Raw genomic sequence first — 20,241 nt, forward strand, 5'->3', positions numbered from 1 at the left:
AAAAAGGAAGCTTCAATTCCCATGCGCAGATATTATTTTCTCATCCAGCCATGACTCAACACTTTTTGGAAGACGTAGACACAAGGACAAACACCATACATGTTTTGATATTTTTAGTTTAATGAACTTAAAATGAACTTTCACAACCTGTTATCATCTGTTTTAGCCTACATATCATTGTGAGACCCAGGCTAGGTTGTCATGCTTATTTAACATGGAGAGAAAAAACAAACCTCTTGTGAAATGCTTCACGAGTCAGTGGGTAGCCCCCTGTTCAAAGGCTTAAGATAAGAAACATCTGCCCCCCTCCGCGTCGCACTCCCCCATCATTGTAAAGTTACCCTGTCATCACCCCACGACTCCCGCTGACCTCCCGTGTCAGTCACACAAAGCTCCACCCATCCCCTTACATTTTAAAGACCCGTTCCACTGTCCTGTTGTTAACAAAAACGATCACCCTGCCACCTATATATATATATAAAGCTCTCAGAATGACAATTAAACATTATAATTTGTATGTAGTATGTATTTATGTATATAAAGATACTTTGATTAGGTTTGTTAAACGTTGAATTAACATGATTTAAAAAAAATATGAAAAAAATGAATAATTAACCACTTAAACCCTCTTTACTTGGCAAGCTAATACTTAGTTGACCGGGGTCAGCTCTGTACTTGGTCTGCTCTTTTTGGCCCTCCACACCAAATCTCGAAGCGAACATAGCCAATCTACAAGCTCACAAGTCTTGAGCTTGTAGATCTGTAATTTTTTGGCAGATGTCCCCCCCCCCCTCCCCCCAGAACATGGATGCAAGTGGTTAAATTCCTGAATGGGGCTTTAAAATCCCAATCGTGGTCCTTTGGCTGGGGTATAAAAGGCACTATCCAGGGTACCTTTCACCCAGAACTAGTCTCTGTTTGTGGACCCTCTCTCTCCAGCGTCTCCTGGACCTCAGAGGACCGACCAGCATGATGCTGCTCCCCCAGGCTGTGTGTGTGTGCCTGGCTGTGGCCCTCTGCTCTGCTGCCCCGTCGTAAGTACACCGCCACATTCAGTTTGAGCTTATTTTGTATATATTTTTTTAATAGATATTTTTTATTGTGTTTAATTGTCCTTTTAGAATGTGTTGCTTTAGCATTTTGCCCCATGCTTTTTAAGTGTTTTGTGTAGAGGCAGTGGTTCTCAACGGTCAACCATAGTTCTGAATGTGGGGTTCGGGGAGCCCAGGGGTCCTTGAGGGGATTTGATGGGGGTCTCCCAGCTAAATGAGTGATTGAATTGAATTATAATGTTTAATTGTCATAGTCATTCAGATTGACTATGACAATTAAACATTGTAATTTGTATGTAGGTACGTTTACTTTTTTTTACAGGGGCCAGTTCCACTGCATTCACACTGAGAGAAGCCAAGCTAATGGTTTGCTTGGTAATTCAATGTATTCTCTATGCAAACCAGCTTTAAAAATGTCCAAGCTTTTTTTTTTCAGAAATTTTAAAAGCTGGTTTGCATAGAGAATACATTGAATTACCAAGCAAACCATTAGCTTGGCTTTTCTGTATGTGAATGAGGCATGAGGATTCACACTTTATGACTCTTGCACTTATGTACTCAATTGACTTTTGGGATTACAGAAAAGTTAAATGAAAAAAGGGTTACTTTAAGTGACATAAAGGTTTACAGAAAACCTTAGGACTCGAACAATAGTCTTGTTGCCTATAACAGCCACACTAAATATGTGGCTTAATTCATGTTAAATCGGGTGTCCCTCTACACCAAACCAGAAATAGATGATCTATATAAGCCTTGGGTGTAGACTAGAGTAGGCACACAGAGGGTTCCTTTTCGCAATTCCTGAAAAGTGGCGGTTTTGGACATCTGCCCGACCGACACGACAGTGACAATATGCAGAGAATAGATAAGCCGTGTTGTCTTGTGTTTGTTCATGAATGTCAGTAGTTCTCAGTGGGCCCCACTAACCCTAACCCTAACCTTGTGCTTTTTAACAGCAGTGGGCCCCACTGATCTATAAGGTCAGATGAGCATGTGTGCTTTTTAACAGCAGTGATTATTTTGTGTATTACCTAAAGCAGAGTTTCTCCCCCAAAATGTTACTTGGCCCTGGACCCCCCACTTGAAGCTATTTTGCGCCAGGGACACCCCATAATAAGAGAATATTTGTGTTAAAATATTTCAGATTCTATCAAAAATATCAAACAAATGTTTAGCCAAAGTATAAAATAAGGTTAAAGTGGTTAAACATACTCTATATCGATGCAATTTAGCTGGGAACCGCCTTCATGGACCCCTAAGGGTCCACAGGTCCCACTTTGCGAACCACTGACCTAAATTCCCTTGTGAAATATACTTACGATTGTATCTTGAGAAACTGCAGACCGAGATGTCTCAAAATACATACACTGATGCTTGTTTTATATAGCGTAAGCCGGTACACACAGCTCGTTAATGTTTATCAATACTGAATATCTGGTGACTGTTGGCTAACATGATGTATTTGTAATTTAATTTTAGGAATCTGGATGTCATGATGGCAGGTAAACACTCAATTATACACTGCCCACATGTCACAAATATCACAAGAGGGGATTATAGGGAACAAAAAAAGTTTAATGAAGTACTGCTAAGTTCCAAAGGTGTAGACAGCAGACCTACAGAGAAGGAATTTCCAAGGCACTCCGTCGTTGGTGAAAAAATACAAGACCCTGATGAAGACCTAGTAGGTCGAAACGCGTCGGTCAACTTGTTGCCTTGCTCAAAATAAATTATATTTTTTCACCAACGACGGAGTGCCTTGGAAATTCCTTCTCTGTAAGTCTGCTGTTATGTCTACACCTTTGGAACTTAGCAGTACTTCATTGAAACTTTTTTTGTTCATAATTATATTCCTACAACAAGTATCACCAAAGAACACCCGTCTCTGAGAGCCTGCAGCGCTTCTTTTTTCTCTTTTTGTAGGGGATTATAGGGCACAGTTTTCCTGATTATATTTACATGGACATATTCAATCCCAGACAGAAACACCACAGTGTAACACATGCACAATTGAACCACTGCTGTTGTGAACAGTGAGATCAGAGTACTGAATTTCCCCCTTGGGATAATAAAGGTATCTATCTATCTATCTATCTATCTAGTATATTAAGTATGCTATTTAGAGCTCGTCCCCTCCCCTGCTGGAAACTGGTCTTCCATAGCAACAAACCAATGATAATGTTGATATCGAGAGTTTTGTTTAGTCACGGTAACTGGTAAAAAAAAAACTAACCTAGCCCAACCCTACCCTCCCCTGCCCCTTCTTTGTATATACTGTTTGTTTAGACTTACTGTTTTCTTTTTTTGTTTTTCTTTACATATCTACTGCATAGTACTGTGTTCTATTTGTCTGTCATTCAATGTTATATGAGATACTTTAATGGTTTCCAGTGGAAATAAGCTTAGTCTTTTCATGGATCTCCTTTTAGTAGACCTTGTACCAGTGAACTGTACCGTCATGAAACTGTACCTTTTCCTATGCAAACTTCTAATAAAGTCTTCAATCAATCAATCAATCATAGTGGAATTACAGAGTAATTATCTCTTTTAATCTCCAATTACCACTGATCAAATTCTGATCACACACGAGAATTACGAGGTTGGTAAATGGTAATGGCGTCTACAGACTACAATTATTATTCTAAAGTCACATTTACCACATTCTTTGCACTCACATCATACTGGGTGGAAGACCCTTGAAATAGGCTTGGATTTAGCCTTTTCCTCCATGGCAGTTTATTTATTGTTATTGCATTTTCATGAGCTTAACTTCACCAGCTGTCAGCAATTTATATAAAAACGAGGAAAACGGCTAAATCCTAAATTAAACAGTTCATATCACTCATATTAATTTGCAATATAATCATAATATAGACATGTGAGGATCAGAATGCAAAGCATAATGTCACACAGCAATACAGAAATTAATTCATGTTCATACCCACAAGAGGGCGACATTGTCATGCATATTTATTATAGCTTTGGTAAGTAGAGTTACAGTATTATGTTATATTAACGGGCATACAAGAAGAGCGGGCATAGGAAAAGTGGGCACCTCCATGTGAAATTGTCTATTTTGTCCGAAATATAATATTTGAAAAATGGTACATCATTATCAGACTTAAATTCACCCTTCAACTTCTTGTTTATGCCCAACATGGCAATACACCATTGGGTAAACTGAGTAATTTTGAAGGCTTCTTGTGAGGGCTCTTCAATACAGACAAGGGTCAACAGATTGCAGTATCTTCAAAGCTTTAAGCTGCAGAATTGTGGATAAGAATGCTTTTAGGCATCTTTTTTTAACACACAAAACATAAAATGCACTCTTTTACAATTAATTTGGCAACAATCAACCTTCTTCCTGATGAAACATGAAGTTGATTTGATTGATTGATTGAAGACTTTATTAGAAGTTTGCATAGGAAAAGGTACAGTTTCATGACGGTACAGTTCACTGGTACAAGGTCTACTAAAAGGAGATCCATGAAAAGACTAAGCTTATTTCCACTGGAAACCATTGAAGTATCTCATATAACATTGAATGACAGACAAATAGAACACAGTACTATGCAGTAGATATGTAAAGAAAAACAAAAAAGAAAACAGTAAGTCTAAACAAACAGTATATACAAAGAAGGGGCAGGGGAGGGTAGGGTTGGGCTAGGTTAGTTTTTTTACCAGTTGCGAACGGCTGCTGCCTGTAAGTGATTTTTCAGGGCAATTTTAAAGGATGCTAGTGATCCACACTCCTTTATGACCTTCGGTAAGGCTTTCCACATTTTGGTGGTATAGCAGAAAAAAGAGTTAGACCCTTTGTTGGTTTTGACTCTGGGTTGAAAGTGATCTGTGGCGCTGCCTCTGGTGTTGTAATTATGGACATCCTTAATGTTTATAAAGTATTTTGACAGGTACTTGGGTATCATAGTGGTGTAGTGTATCTTGTACACCAGGCCCATTGCAAGTTGCTGTACTCTGTCATCTACTCTGAGCCACCCCACTCTTAACTGGTGAGTAGCGGTGAGGTGAGTCTGATAGGGAAGGTGAAGTAGGACCCTAATTAGTTTATTTTGGGCTATTTGGAGTTTAGTTTTCAGGGCTTGTGGGGCGTCACGATACCATACATGGACTCCGTAGTCAAAGAGGGGCTGGATTATTGCACCAGCTATGGTCTTCAGTGTGTTGAAATTGACCATTGGGGCGATCCTCTGTAGGAAACGAGTTCGTTGGTTGATTTTAATTATTACTTTAGAAGTCATCTTTTCACTGGAAAGATTAGCTTCAAGTAAGAGATTTCGTTTTTTCGTGTTATGACCTTGTCACCCACCCACCTTGTCACCCACTTTGATTGTGAAGTTCAGTTTTAGTTTTAGTTTGTTTATAGATGACTGTCTTGGTCAAATAAAGTTGACACTGATTAAAACTGATGCTAAGTGTGTCCCCTCACTTACTGCACATTCAAAAACCAAACACAAAATGACAATACCATGCTTGGTTTATGTTGTTTTAATACAAAACTGATTGTTATTAGACATTTTTATTTAACAACAGTGATGATATTCATGATAAGACACACACCCTCTCGAGTAATATTGCTTAACTTAACCAGCTCAGTGGTTAGAGTGTCCGTGTCCGCCCTGAGACTGGGAGGTTGGGGTTCGATCCCAGCTCTGGTCATACCAAAAGACAGTAAAAATGGGACCCATGTGCCTCCCTGGTTGGCACTCAGCATCAAGGGTTGGATTGGGGGGTTAGATCACCACTACTGATTTCCCGAGCGCGGCACGGCTGCGGCTCACTGCTCCAAGAGACGGGTCAAATGCGGAGAGCAAATCTCTCATACAGCAATGTATGTGACAAATAGTAGGAATCTTAATCTTAGCTAAACCACTATACTTGTGTAGGCCTAAGCCTCTCTGACTGATGGCTGTTTGACGCAGATCACCATGAGGGTCACGACCACTCGGACCATCTTCACGACCACTCGGACCATCATCACGACCACTCGGACCATCATCACGACCACTCGGACCATCATCACCACGACGGGGGTCACGACCACGCCCATGAAGGTCATGTTCATCACCATGACGACCATCAACATGTGGCTCATTTCGATCGCTGCGAGGGCATTGAGTTTGATGCCATCGCCCCAGATGCCCAAGGAATCACCTACTTCTTCAAAGGTAAAAAAATACATTCCATAACAGGAAATGTTCCAAATAATGTTGAAAAATTGTGAATATAGCTCAAAGGTAGGTAATTTTAAACCTATTTATGTATATACATTGTTTTAGCAGTCATTTCCCTTTATCAGCCACTTTGTTATTGTGCTGGGGCGTTTCCTTGCAGAAAGACACATCCCCTTGGCTGTATTTTGGTTCTGTTCCACTGTTTATGTTGACATTCATCCCTTGAGGACAGTACAGTCTGTGAGGGGCCCCCTCCCCTCTCTGACAGGCATCAAACAGGTAGCTGTCTTTGATGCTCTAATTGATTAGAGAGATCACTACCGAGCACAGAACAAGTTATGGCCCAATCAATCAACTCGGTGCACAACCCCTTTGACGTTCAAAGGGAGCAATTAGAGCTCTGGCCGAGCTCCCCCCTCCCCTCACAGACCTTGCTGTCCCTGCAAGGACAATGTCAACATAAACAGTGGAACAGAACCAAAATACAGCCAGAGGGATGGGGGGTGGCACAGGTGTCTGCAGCAGAAGCTGCACCAGTAACGAGTCTGTAATCTTCAGCGCACAATAATGGCGGTGGGATCGTGGGATCACGTTTTTTTTAGCCTGAATCTACTTTCTCTATTCTCTGAAAACTGGTGCAACCCAGAGAGAGGGGTGAGCCTCTCGCTTCGTAATGGCGGCTCCCATAATTGTGTGTTTTTTTACCGCGAGTCCGTGAGAGATGCGATAATAATGGATGGTTATTTTTCAATAAAATCGCAAAGCTAAGCTACTTTGATGGCCTTGAGTGAGCAGAATAGACATCCTAAATGGCAGTAAAAGAGTTAAAAATATAGGTTTAAATTTACCTAGTGTACCTTTAATGCAGTTTTGTAAGTTTGAATCCCGTGGGAAGACCAAATTTCTCTGAACATGAGTCAAGGTCAGTTCAACATGTTTTCTAAAGGTGACCACATGTGGAGGGGCTTCAGTGGACCTTCTGAGTGGATCAATGGCTCCTACAAGGAGCTAGAGGAACATCATGCTCATTTGGGAAACATTGACGCTGCCGTTTGTCTTCAACACGCTGAAGATGACAAGGAACACAAACATGTCTACTTCTTCCTGGTAGGACCATCTCCTAACACCCTGTTAACCCAAGGAAGGTTGACTGGGCAAAACTATGCTTTTACAATTAATGTCCCGATCTACATGAACCCTATACTGTAGGTCCCTATTCTGGGACACTAGGGTTTTGTGATTATTATTAGTGTATGAATATAATTACATTTGAAGATGCTTCTCCTTCAGTCACGTTTGGTGAATGTAGCATTTTGTTTTGGTTAAGGCACAAAAAATGAATGGTAATTTCTGAACGTCCAAGCACAACCTATTCTCACATTTTGCTCATTTATTGTTATCCTGTTTTCTTTATTTGCTTATGGACAACTTGTGTGTATGTAGCCCTAGTGTAGCGCTATGTATGTTTATTAGAGCCACACAGAGACATCATTAAATACGTTTTACTGCATTTAACGTTTTGCTTTTGTTCGTTTCACAAAGACATTTTCATAATTACAATAGTATTATTTAAAATTACTGTGATTGTTAGATACTGTGGCATAACAGCTAAAGTTTGCTGCAGCAGTGCCTCCTGTCTGTGCTGCTCTAGAATGACAAGGTGTTCAGCTACCATGACCATACACTGGAGGAGGGATTCCCCAAGAACATCTCTGAAGCCTTCCCTGGAGTCCCCAACAACATCGACGCTGCCGTGGAGTGCCCCAAGGGAGAATGCGTTCGCGACTCTGTTATCTTCTTCAAGGGTAAATGACCGACGTGGATGGACTTTCTATCTATAAAATGTTTGAAAAGGTTTAGAAGCATTGCAGGTCCTACTATACCCAGCCAGATCCTTTTTATAAAGCTGCAACCTGTAACTTTTGGTGTATTTAGCAGACCCCTGAGAGACCCCAGTCAAAAGGGATACAAGAAGAGGTGGCACTAAGGAAGAGTGGGCACCTTGATCTAAAATTGGCTATTATGTCCAAAATGTAAAAAAATAAAGAAAAAAAAGAAAAAGGTCTGAATTAATGTAAAGTATGCATGGTTTGAACATTTACGGTGTTTTGCAGTATTAGGCCTTAAAGGAGTAGTTCACCTCCAAAATGAATTGTTTTCTATTGACTATTGACTCACACCATGGGGACTTGAGTTCAATAATATTTTTAGTTTTTTGTCACTTTCCTAAGACAAAATATGTATAACAATAAATTTATCCCCATTGATTCCGGATGGGTACCCAAATGCATTTGGGTCCCCATCCAGAATCAATGGGGCTAAATTGACCATAATCACATTTTTTGTCTTAGGAATGCAATGAATACAAAAACATATTATTGAACTCAAGTCTCCATGGCGTGAGTAATCAATAGAAACATTTTCATTGTCGGGGTGAACTACTCCTTTAATTGGTGAATGTTTAAGCATGTTAAGAACACTTTCCATATATTTATTAACATTTTGGGGAAAAATAGCCAATCAAGGTGCCCACTTGTCCTTGGTGCCCACTCTTCCTGTTACCAACTGAAGTATTATGGGGTTTAAGTGGCTAAAAAAGTAAAAAGCCATTGCAATCTGACATAAACAGCAACTCAAACAGAGCACAGACACTGTTCAAGTAAAAAGAATGGAGTACTCAAAGTACTTCAACTTAAAACGGTTTGTGTGAATGCATGTCTATCCAGGCTGTCACGTGTTCCACTATAACACCCACACAAAGAGGGTGAAGAGCAGCCACTGGGCTCACCTGTCCAACTGCACCTCTGCCCTGCGGTGGCAGAGCCACTACTACTGCTTCCACGGACACCAGTTTACAAAGTTCCACCCCGTCACCGGCTCTGTGACCGGCGTCTACCCCAAAGACGCACGCGACTACTTCATGAAGTGCCCCAACTTTGGTGAGTGTGGTGTTGTTGTTGAGTCTCTCACACAGGGAAAAGAGCCATGAGGTGAGTGAGGTGCCGGCTAATTTAACCAGGAGTTAAAGGATTAGTTCACCCCCAAAATGACCTGCTTTCTATTGATTACTCACGCCATAGAGACTTGATTGATTGATTGATTGATTGAAGAATTTATTAGAAGTTTGCAATAGAAAAAAGTACAGTTTCATGACAGTACAAATCACTGGTACAAGGTCAACTAAAAGGAGATCCTAGAAAGCCGAGGCTTATTTCCACAGGAACCACACTTTAAGTATCTCATATAACATTGAAAGACAGACGGATAGAACATAGTACTTTATCTAGGATAATATCAGTTTCAAAAGCATAACATCAAATACAAAAGGCAGAATACAAAGAAAAAGGGGGGGGGAGCATGGGGGCTTAGTCTATTTACAAGTCACGGGTAGCTGCTGTCTGAAGGTGACTTTTCATACCAATTTTGAAGGAGGCTAGGGATTTGCTCTCCTTTAGGGCTTGTGGAAGGGCGTTCCACATGTTGATGGTATAGCAGGAGAACGAGTTAGCGCCTTGTTTAGTGTTAAATCTACGCTGATGATGATTAGTGGAGCTGCCTCTGGTGTTATGATCGTGAACATCCTTGACCTTTAAGAAGTAGTTTGTCAGGTACATGGGAATCTTGGAGGTGTAGTGTATCTTGTACACCAGGCCCATTGCAAGATGCTGTACTCTGTCAGCTACTTTGAGCCACCCCACGCTTTCGTGGTGGTGCTCGGTAAGGTGGGTCAGAGGAGGGAGACCAAGCACAACCCTAATTAGTTTGTTTTGGGCTGTTTGGAGCTTTAGCTTTAAGGCAGCTGGGGCGTCGCGATACCAGACAAGGACTCCGTAATCAATGAGGGGCCCAATAAGAGCACCTCCTAGTGTCTTTCGGGATTTAATATTGATCAGTGGGGCAACTCTTTGCAAGAAGCGAATTCGTTGATTGACTTTATTGATTACCTTGGTGGTCATTTTTTCACTGGATAGGTTAGCCTCCAGGATGCAACCCAGGTAGCAGATGTGGTTTTTTCTTTCTATCACAGTGTCACCTACTTTAATTGTGAAGTTCTCAACTAGGCTAAGTTTCTGACTAGATCCAAAGAGGATACATTCAGTTTTGCCTAGGTGAATTGAGAGTCTGTTGTCATTGAGCCAGGTGCAGATCTTGTTAAGTTCACAGTTAAGGGCCTTTTCAACCTGCAAAATGTCTCTGCCTGAGACTAGGAGAGCCGAGTCATCCGCGAACAGAAACAGATTGCAGTCACAAGCAGATGACATGTCGTTTACGTATATTAAGAACAACAGTGGTCCTAGTATACTCCCTTGAGGTACTCCACAGTTTACTGGGAGGGGGGGGGACAGGGTTCCGTTGACTTCCACCATCTGTTCCCTCCCCACCAAGTAAGAGTGCATCCATCTCACTGCTGTGCTATCAAGACCAATAGCTTTGAGTTTTTCAATCAGAATAGAATGATCGACGGTGTCAAATGCCTTCTGGAGGTCCAGCATGACCATGCCGCAATATTTGCCATCGTGAATTTCACGTTTGATGTAATCATTCAAATAGATGAGGCATGTATCTGTGGAATGGGACTCTCTGAAGCCAGACTGGAACTCGTAGATCAGTTTATTCTCTTCAAGATATTTAGCCACCTGTTCATAGACAATTTTTTCCATTACCTTAGAGATGGAACTAAGGATTGAGATTGGCCTGTAGTTGCCAGGGTCAAGTTTACTGCCTTTTTTGTGCAGGGGGGTTACCTTGGCTAATTTGAAGTCCTGGGGGACATAACCCTGCTTGATAGATAGATTAATAATATGGGTAATGATTGGGGCAATGGTGGCAGCTGAGTCTATGAGAAATTTGGGGGCAATTTTATCATGGCCAGCGGCCTTGAATTGAGGTAGGGTGCGCAGTTTTTTAAACACTTCATCAGTTGACACCGTGGCAAGTTTAAAGTTGTCTTTGCATACCCCAAGGTTCCTGTAGAATTTCAAGATGTGCCTAACACCAAACAGCCCAGATGGAGCGGGCAGTTTATTGACCAGATTTTTGGCCATGGAGGTGAAGTAGATGTTGAGATTTTTGGCTACATCAAGACTATCAGTGAGGAGGGTTATGGGAGTTTGGATGGATATGTTGCTGGCTATGGATCTGAGTTTAGCACCACAGCCTAGCTGGGTTTTAAATAGCTTCCATAGGTCTCGTGGTTTGTGGATGTTTTCCTCAACTTTCTCATCCAAGTAGTTTTTTTTTGGCAGAAAGGATTAAGGAGGTTGTCCGATTTCTCAGTTTATTAGCCTCTAAACTGACTATTTCTAATTTGGCTTTAAGGTGTTTATTGGGGCCTTTTTTGAGTTTGTGATTATATTTGCGTTTCTCAGAGTATTTTTTGTCTCTGAGTTTCATTGATTCACAGATTTCCGAATTCCACCATGGCTGTGAGCGGGCTTTAACCCTGACCCTACGCAAAGGAGCCACTTCGTCTAGGGTAGTGTTGAAAATGGATTTAAAGCCTAGCCAGGCTTCATCGACCTGAGTGCTAGCTAGTACTGGGGACCAGTCAGATTTCTCCAGTTTGTGGTTAAAGGCTTCGCTAGAGTAGGTTTTGAGGTTTCTAGCTTCAACTGTTTTGTGGCCGTCAGCTTTGGACTTATGTATTTTGCGGGTGCAGTAAATGATATCATGGTCGCTTAGACCACCACATTCAATAGTCCCCCTCGCGGAGACTTTAGATTTGTCTGTGGTTACAATGAGATCTATGGTGGTTTGAGAGTTATCTGTAACCCTAGTTGGCTTGGTGATGAGCTGAGTGAAACCCTGTTGATTACATAGCTTATTGAACTTTTTGAATAGAGGAGCTTCTTTACGAAGCATGTCTATGTTCCAATCGCCAATAATGTATTTTTCAACATTGTCCACCGGTGCAAGGCTCTCCTCCAGTAACTCACAGAAATCATTTTGGTCGGGCGGTCTATAGATGGCACCGATTAGTATGTTTTTAGCTTTCTTAAGAATCACTTCCACCCATACAGTTTCTAAAGAGCTGTGTTGTAGGTCAGGGCGGGGGATATACTTAATACAGTTATGAACATACATGCATACACCACCACCAAATCTGTTTCTATCATTTCGGATGACCGAGTAGTTGTCAATTTCGATCTGAGAGTCAGTGATAGAGTCATCAAGTTTGGTCTCTGAGAAGGTTAGAAAATGGACCTTACCTTCGTGAACCATATGCTTGATTTGTTCAAATTTAGCAAACAAACTGTTAATGTTTAAGTGCATAATATGAATACCTCTTTTCACAAAGCGGCTGGCAAAGTCCATGGCGAGGTCTATGGAAGTGTTCGCGTCGGTGGGGGAGGGGGGGTTGGTTGCAGTCTCTGGGGGCTTCAGAGGGGGATAAAGGGACAAAGGGGTCTCCATGAAAAGTTGGGGGATGGGGTGGTGGGGGCCCGTGGTCACCGATTTAACCCAGGTTGAAAACAGCGCTCTGGCCTTCTCCGTTAGCCAGCGTGGAGCAGAGTTAATGTAGACTCTGTTCTGGGGTGCTGGGTCCATGAGGGGGTCCGCCGGGTCCATGAAGGGGTCCGCCGGGTGCGTCTGCAGGTCGGGTGGGTCGGTGGGGCCGCCGGGGTCCGGTGTTGCGTGACTTGCGTTGATGATGCTGGTCTCGTGCTGAGCTAGTCATGCGGGGGCGATCGCCGAGGGTTCACCGGGGGTCCGTGAGCCAGGGGGTCCTTCGACGATCCGTGAGTCCGCGGAGGCGACTGCCGTGTGATCGTCGGAGGTCGGCTGGTCAGGACATCTGGAGTAGCCCGTTGTTAGTCCCTCAGGATTCATCAGTGAGGAGCTAGCTAAGTTAGCATCGTTAGCTTCGCTGATCACAGACAAAGAAGGATCTGCCGTCGTCAATCCAGCTGCAGTAGCGAGAGCAGCTAGTCTTCGGGTCATCTGTCTGGTAGCTACAGGCCCTGGATTCGATTCTATATCTCCTGATTGCAGTAATAATAAGAAGATCAAAGATCGACTCATACAACCATTCAGGGGTTTGTCCCTTTTGTTCCGGTTAGCAGCCAGCAAAGATTGAATAACATGAGATCCAAAGCTCGGGTGCTTAGCTACCGTTTTGGCAAGAAGATATAACTCACTGTGTTTTTCGTCCGTTTTGTCCATTTCCCATAAAAGATTCTCGTATTCCATTGGTGTTAGGATCTGTGGTGATTTATAGCATAAATCCGTGATCCATAGTAGAAATAGGAGAAAATGTGGGATGAACCAAGCCTTTGGTGTTTTGGTTCCGGAGCGTGAGCGAAAAACACGTCCTGCCATGGTGATGTCCGGAAGTGTTGAATACTATTTTTAGTTTTTTGTTGCATTCCTAAGACAAAAAATGTATTACAATAAATGTACTCTCCATTGATTCCGGATGTGGACCCGAATGCATTTGGGTCCCCATCCGGAAACAATGGGGGTAAATTCACTGAAATCAAAATGTTGTCTTAGGAATGCGACAAATAGAAAGAAATGTTATCTAACTTAAGTCTCCATGGTGTGAGTAATCAATAGAAAAAAGGTCATTTTGGAGGTGAACTACTCCTTTAAAGGGGAGACCCACCCATTTTCAACATTGAACTATGTCATTAATATACCTTAAGAAGAAAGTCCCCCCGCTTCTGTGTTGCCTAGAACTGGAGGATTGATTTTGGGGTTTGTATTGGGGGTGTGGTTGAGTTGTTATTTCCACATAACAACTCAAAGGTATTCATCGTCAATAAAAACATGCAGAAAGAAATGATAGCTTCAATAGCGGCCCACTGCTCCTAATAGCAAGAATGGGTTAATCACTTTCATCCTGGGCATGTCTTTATAAGATTTTTTCTCCCCCCAGAAATATAAAAAAAATGGCAAAACATTTTAGAAAATGCCTGACTAAACAGGCATTTCCATTACAGCTGAAAGTATATCTGGAGGATTGTGTATATTTTAATATTTCTAGTTATTAATTTGCAGCGATTTGTTTTGCTGCACAGGTCGCCTGAGCAACCACACTGAGAGAGAACGCTGCAGTCATGTTCCTCTGGATGCCATTGCCACTGATGGCCTGGAGAGGGCAGTAGCTTTCAGAGGTCAGTGACTGCACTGACACAAATTGTGTTTATTTTACAGGTCCATTTGGTTCCTTTACACACTCATAGTTAAATGAACACTCAGTATTTTATTTGCGTGTGGTGTGGGGGATGCATGAGATTTGCTTCTTGGAAAGCGTGAATTTGTGAGGGCCATTTGGGTAAACTTTTTCACCCCCTTTGCATATGTTCTGTCATGCCCTCTGTCTGTCTGTCTGTCTGTCTGTCTGTCTGTCTGTCTGTCTGTCTGTCTGTCTGTCTGTCTGTCTCTCTCTCTCTCTGGGCAGGTGACTACTTCCTTCGTGAAAATGAGGCGAGCACAGACGGTTGGCACGCCACCCCCATCTCAGAGTCCTTCAAGGAGGTGAAGAGTGATGCGCATGCAGCCTTCTCTGATGCTGGCCTGCTCTACATCATCAAGGTGAGGTCACCAGGGAGAAGGAATGACATCCAATGCTTTAGTTGTAACTATGGTAGTGAAGGTTTATGTTGTCAGTGTGTAGTGTTTAATACACATTATACTCATTTTGATTTGATTTGATTTTATCTTGGTAAAAGGTATGTGAGCTAAATCACAATGCCACTTAAACCCAGGATAACACATAGCCAAGCGTAATGAAACACTTGTGGTCCTGCCTTCCTTCCATTCTTCCTCTTAAGTGTGTCCCTCTCATCTTCTCTCAGCAATGCTACTAACACAATTCAATTCAATTCAAGTGAGCTTTATTGGCATGAGAAAACATAAGTTAGATAGATAGATAGATAGATAGATAGATAGATAGATAGATAGATAGATAGATAGATATACCTAATAAAAACAGTTGAAAATGGGGAACGCATATACAGTTGGAGGGGGTACTGTACAGCATTGTGTAAACAGAGCTATGTCACATTGTGTCGTTATATACTGTACATGTTATACTGTATAAAGGGTATAAAGATTTTTGAAACAAATAGCAGCAATCTTTTGCGGTCGCTTTGGAACAAATAGCAGCATTTATTTTTTCTCAAAACAATTTAAATCGTATACAACCAGTAAGACTCCGATTTAAAATGTGTTTAAAGGTAGCAGCTCTGTTTATATGTGCAATAGGTCTAGAGGTCAATGGTTTGTAGTCTTTAGGGTCCATTGATTCGCTAGCCTTCTTTAACAGTTCACAGTTCTTGCTGCTGTGTTCGCGCAGCAGCAATGTGTAAGTGGTTTCCTTGACTCTGTCACAAACGGGTGGAGACAATAAAGGCGTTTCTTGTCTCAAAGTTAGAAGACTCGATGATTTAAAATCCTGGAATAATATCGTCCTGTGTTCTGCTCTCCTCTGCATGACAGGAGGACCAGGTGTTTGCGTACAAGTCTGGTGAGCAGTACGACCTTGTCGAGGGCTACCCCAAAGCCCTGAAGGAGGAGCTTGGCATCCAGGGACCAGTGGATGCTACATTTGTCTGTGGAGAACACCCTGTCCTGCATGTTGTGAAAGGTATGATGGAATCTTGTGGATCGCTCTGGCAAAATGTGACTGTACTTTGGCAAACGAAAATACGGTACGCTCACATAGTGTATCTGCACAATGAGGTTGTCAATAGTTGCTGTATTTCATACTTTTCTGTATTTTAAAGTCAGTTCAATATAATTAATATGGAATAGAATAGAATAGAATAGAATAGAATAGAATAGAATAGAAAAGTCCCCAATCCTTGGGGTGTTTCTTTTTCACTGTATATTTGCACATCTATCTATAAATGCGAGAAGTCTCTGCGTGTCTGCGTGTATGTAATCCGCGTATCTCGAGAACCGTTCGTCCCACCGGCTTCAGATTCGGCACGCGCGTTCCCCGCCGCGGCACGGAGTGCAGTGCCGGGTCTCGACCCGACCCGACGCGCGGTTTTCCCGAACCGGCGCGAAACGTTCGGAATCTCCTTATTTGATTGTTGGTTTATTTGGTTGATTGTTGACATCAGGCTGTTCCGGAGGAAATCGGCGAAAGCTCTGACTCATTGTGACATCACTTCATAAAAGGCTCTGACATCACGTACGCCACATGAGTCAACAAAACATCTCTGAATATCTCCATATATAGCATATATGATCTCCATATACGGGCATAAAGGGACACAGACAGACGGATACAGAGATCTCCATAAATGGGCATAAAATGGACGCAAATGGCATATATGGGCATAAAATTTACGCAGAATTACAAAGATCTCCATATACGTGCATAAAGGGACACAGACAGACAGATACAGAGATCTCCATATATGGGCATGAAATGGACGCAAATAGACAGATATCTCCATATATGGGCATATATGGGCATAAAATGGACCCAGAAAATGGACGCTGACAGACAGACAGACAGACAGATAACAGATATCTCCATATATGGGCATAAATGGACACAGGCAAACAGATGGTCAAAACGGGTCCTATGACAACAGGTATAATGGGGTTTGCATTAAAGGGCGGGGCATTCATTCCCTATTTACATCGTTCCCGAGTTGGCCAGGTCGCCGACTAGACGCTGTGTCATTTGTCCCCTGCATTTACTCGCTATAACTCTAACTACTAGGAACAGACTTAAAACGGTCCCTCAGGGCCGCTTTCCCCCTCTACCCCTAAACTCTTCGAGCCGATCTACAAGCTCACAGTGTGTCGCAACTCAACGCATTGTGAGCTTGTAGTTCAGCTATTTTCTGTGAACGCTCCCTCCAGAATAGGAATGCTCCAGGATTCAAATGTTTGTGACTGTTGTTATAAAATGACAATAATCAAACCAAAACTTGTCATTTTCCAATTTCATAATAACATGGTTATAATCCTAGGCAAGTGCTGAAACAAATGATTCTCTAGTATGCCACAACAATATAATTTGCAAAAAGCTATAATGTTGACAGACACTATATGCTGTGCTTTCCTACAGGCAATCAGATGTTCGACATTGACTTGAGTGCCACCCCAAGGGCTGTGGTCAAAGAGGCCAGGCTGCCCTTCCCTAAGGTGGACGCAGCCATGTGTGGCCCTCACGGCATCAAGGTCTTTGTGGGAGCAGATTACTTTGAGTATGAGACTCCAATGCTGCTCGCCTACAGCAGGATCCGACCAGAGCCACACAAGGTGTCACTGGAGATGTTTGGCTGTGACCACTAGGTGGCAATGTGCGCACACAGTACCGTGTATATGGACCATCATCCAAGTATCTCTTGAGATAAAAAAAAAAAGTATCATCGTTAGTGTTAGATTGCTTTCTGGCTGTGACTTTAGTGATACAGCTGGGTTCTCCAGTTGTTCACTTTGTTCTGAAAGTATATCCCCTCTCTCTCTCTCTCTCTCTCTCTCTCTCTCTCTCTCTCTCTCTCTCTCTCTCTGCAACTGAACAATAATGTCAGAGTTTAGTCACACTGTGGAATGTCCTTTGTTATGGGGTAGCTGATCGCTCCTTTTCTCTTTTACAACTTGGACAAAACAATGACAATAAATAAAATATTTTGAAAACAACTGGCTAAAATGGTACTACACTGTTAATCTTTAGTCTTGTTATCACAACAGTTATTAATGTGAGGTTTCTTTCAAATTCCTGGCGCCAGCTGGTTACCTTTGCTCGAGCATTTCAGCAAAACAAACAAAGTATGTGAGGGAGCACGTCCACAACCAATCCTTCTGGGTAACTGAATTTCCCCCTTGGGATAATAAAGGTATCTATCTATCTATCACTGCTAACCAGGGATCAGTCAGTCGATTCTTTGGTAGGCCAGGCACAGTTACTGTAGTGTACAGTATGTCCAACCAACAACATTCTCTCCAGAAACAGGAGAAATAAGATGAATCAAGATGTGATCAATTTGTTAATCTCAATTTACGTGTATTTGCTGTTAATTAAGTTATATTTGTTATATAATGTTTCATTTACTTTTTGTGTGTTTAATTTTTTTACTATTATAATAATTTCATTTAGGCAATATGTAGGCCTATTATCCATTTCTTGGGAGTATCTATCTACATTGTCTGCCCTGCATACCTGAATATGTTGCTCTGATTGATTGATTGATTGATTGATTGATTGATTGAATACTTTATTAGTCAGAAATGTAAACAGCATGAGGTAAACAGCATGAGGTACAGTCGTTTGAGCTAAAAGGACAACACAAAAAGGTCCTGTAGACTTGTTTCCATTGTGGTTCTACAGTATTCAATTCATCAACTTAGCATTTTGAGCTTTTGGCCTCCAGAAATATTTTCAGGCCTGTTTTGAAGGAAGCCAGTCATCCACATTTGTAAAGAGACTAGAAGTTTGCGGCCCGAAAAGTCTAGAGTTCAGGCCGCTGCGCGGCCCTCACCGCCATGTTGCGGCAGTGTGGTGTGTGTAATGGCCAAATATGGGTAAAATAAAATTGGTGATGCGATGACGTGGTGTACGGATGTTACTGCGATTGAGGTGAAAGAGAAAAGTGGAAAGTTGTGAGCTAACTATTAGCTATTTGGCTAACTGTTTCCGGGTCGACTTGAGGCTATTTTATACAGAGGCAAAATATGAGGGTAATAACGAATACAACTGTATACAGAGGTTTGGAAACGACATCTTGCAAAGGTGACATGGGTGTTTGAATTTTTAAGCTATATTTAGTACATAAGTAGTACATCTTGGCCAAGTGGTTTGGTATTAAGTTAGCGATACATGACCCGGAAGTAGATCACTTACTCTTTTGTAATATAAAGATAGTGTCAGGGCATTCCACGCTTTGGTGACAGTATAGAAAGAGAATTTACCTGTGTTAGTTCCAGAGATCCAGACCAGAGGTGGGTGGTACTGGTACCAGATCGTTGTTGTCGCTCCCTCCCTATAGCACTGTCTGTGGGTGCCCCTCACTCTGGTGAGGTAGTTAGCATATGCCTTTGAATCTTTATTTTTTATTTAGCCCACGATTGTGCAACTAATTTTTCACCCATGTCAATTATCTAATGTAATCCTGGGTGTTACACTAACACTCCCTCTGCTAACCTGGGGAGACAACGAACTGACCTCATACTTCCTTCTATGCATGAGGAGTCCAAGTTCCCCCGGTTGGACTTAGTGTATGGAAGGAACACGTTATTCCAACCTCCATCAGGCCAGGGGGAGGCATATACCAGGATTACTGCATGTTTTTTGTGAGGATACCTACCCTAGGAGACACGGGTAGAACATGCAAACTCCACACAGAAAGGCCCTTTTGCCAACCCTACCTAGGGTATGGGCACCTATGCTATGACGCGGAGGAGAAAACACCCACAGCGTCCCCCGGCGGGAATCAAACCCAGGACCTTCCAGCTACAGTGAGGTGACAGCACTACACGACTGTGCCACCGCATATGACCCCTGCCTTTGAAATGTTGACTAACCTTGGAATCATGTAGCAAGAGGAGGGGAGCAGCCACACGGTCAGTGACATGGTCATTTCAGGGACTTACACAACCATTCATCAATGCTTTAAATTGATGCAGATCACACTGTGTCAAGCAACAGCATGACATCAGCTCTGATGTTTCTAAATTAGGTTTAGACGTTAACTATGTGAACTAACATAGTCACTGAAACAAACAATAATTGCATTACTACGTATATGGGTACAATATACAGATAGCATAACAGCATAGAACATCTCATTATAGGCCTGGACAAATTAAATAAATGAATAACTGCACAAAAATGGAGTTCAGGAATAACATACAGCACCAATATGCTAATATAATTTCACCCTACTTGCCCTTGCCAGAGATGTTTTTCTCACCCATGACCTCCATACATAATAAGTACCAGACGCACAAAGTCAATATTCATCTCACTAGAGCCTATGTACAAAAGGTGATACACCATGCATTTAAAAAGTATTTATGTCATATTGTTT

General features: G+C 42.1%; 1 protein-coding gene across 1 annotated transcript; it reads left to right on the forward strand.

Moving 5' to 3' along the window:
• Nucleotides 1-2,547: 2,547 nt before the first annotated feature.
• Nucleotides 2,548-17,506, forward strand: LOC308308154 (hemopexin-like; the record flags this gene model as incomplete). The annotated part of the gene is made up of 9 exons (XM_080753519.1): nucleotides 2,548-2,554; nucleotides 5,993-6,238; nucleotides 7,167-7,351; nucleotides 7,896-8,049; nucleotides 8,971-9,183; nucleotides 14,266-14,361; nucleotides 14,649-14,782; nucleotides 15,689-15,836; nucleotides 17,280-17,506. 9 exons carry the CDS (start codon nucleotides 2,548-2,550, stop codon nucleotides 17,504-17,506), a joined length of 1,410 nt encoding a protein of 469 aa, XP_080609645.1.
• Nucleotides 17,507-20,241: the final 2,735 nt, after the last annotated feature.

This window comes from Nannobrachium achirus (genome assembly GCF_963921795.1).
Source record: "Nannobrachium achirus genome assembly, chromosome: 22".
NCBI classification, from domain to species: Eukaryota; Metazoa; Chordata; class Actinopteri; order Myctophiformes; family Myctophidae; genus Nannobrachium; species Nannobrachium achirus.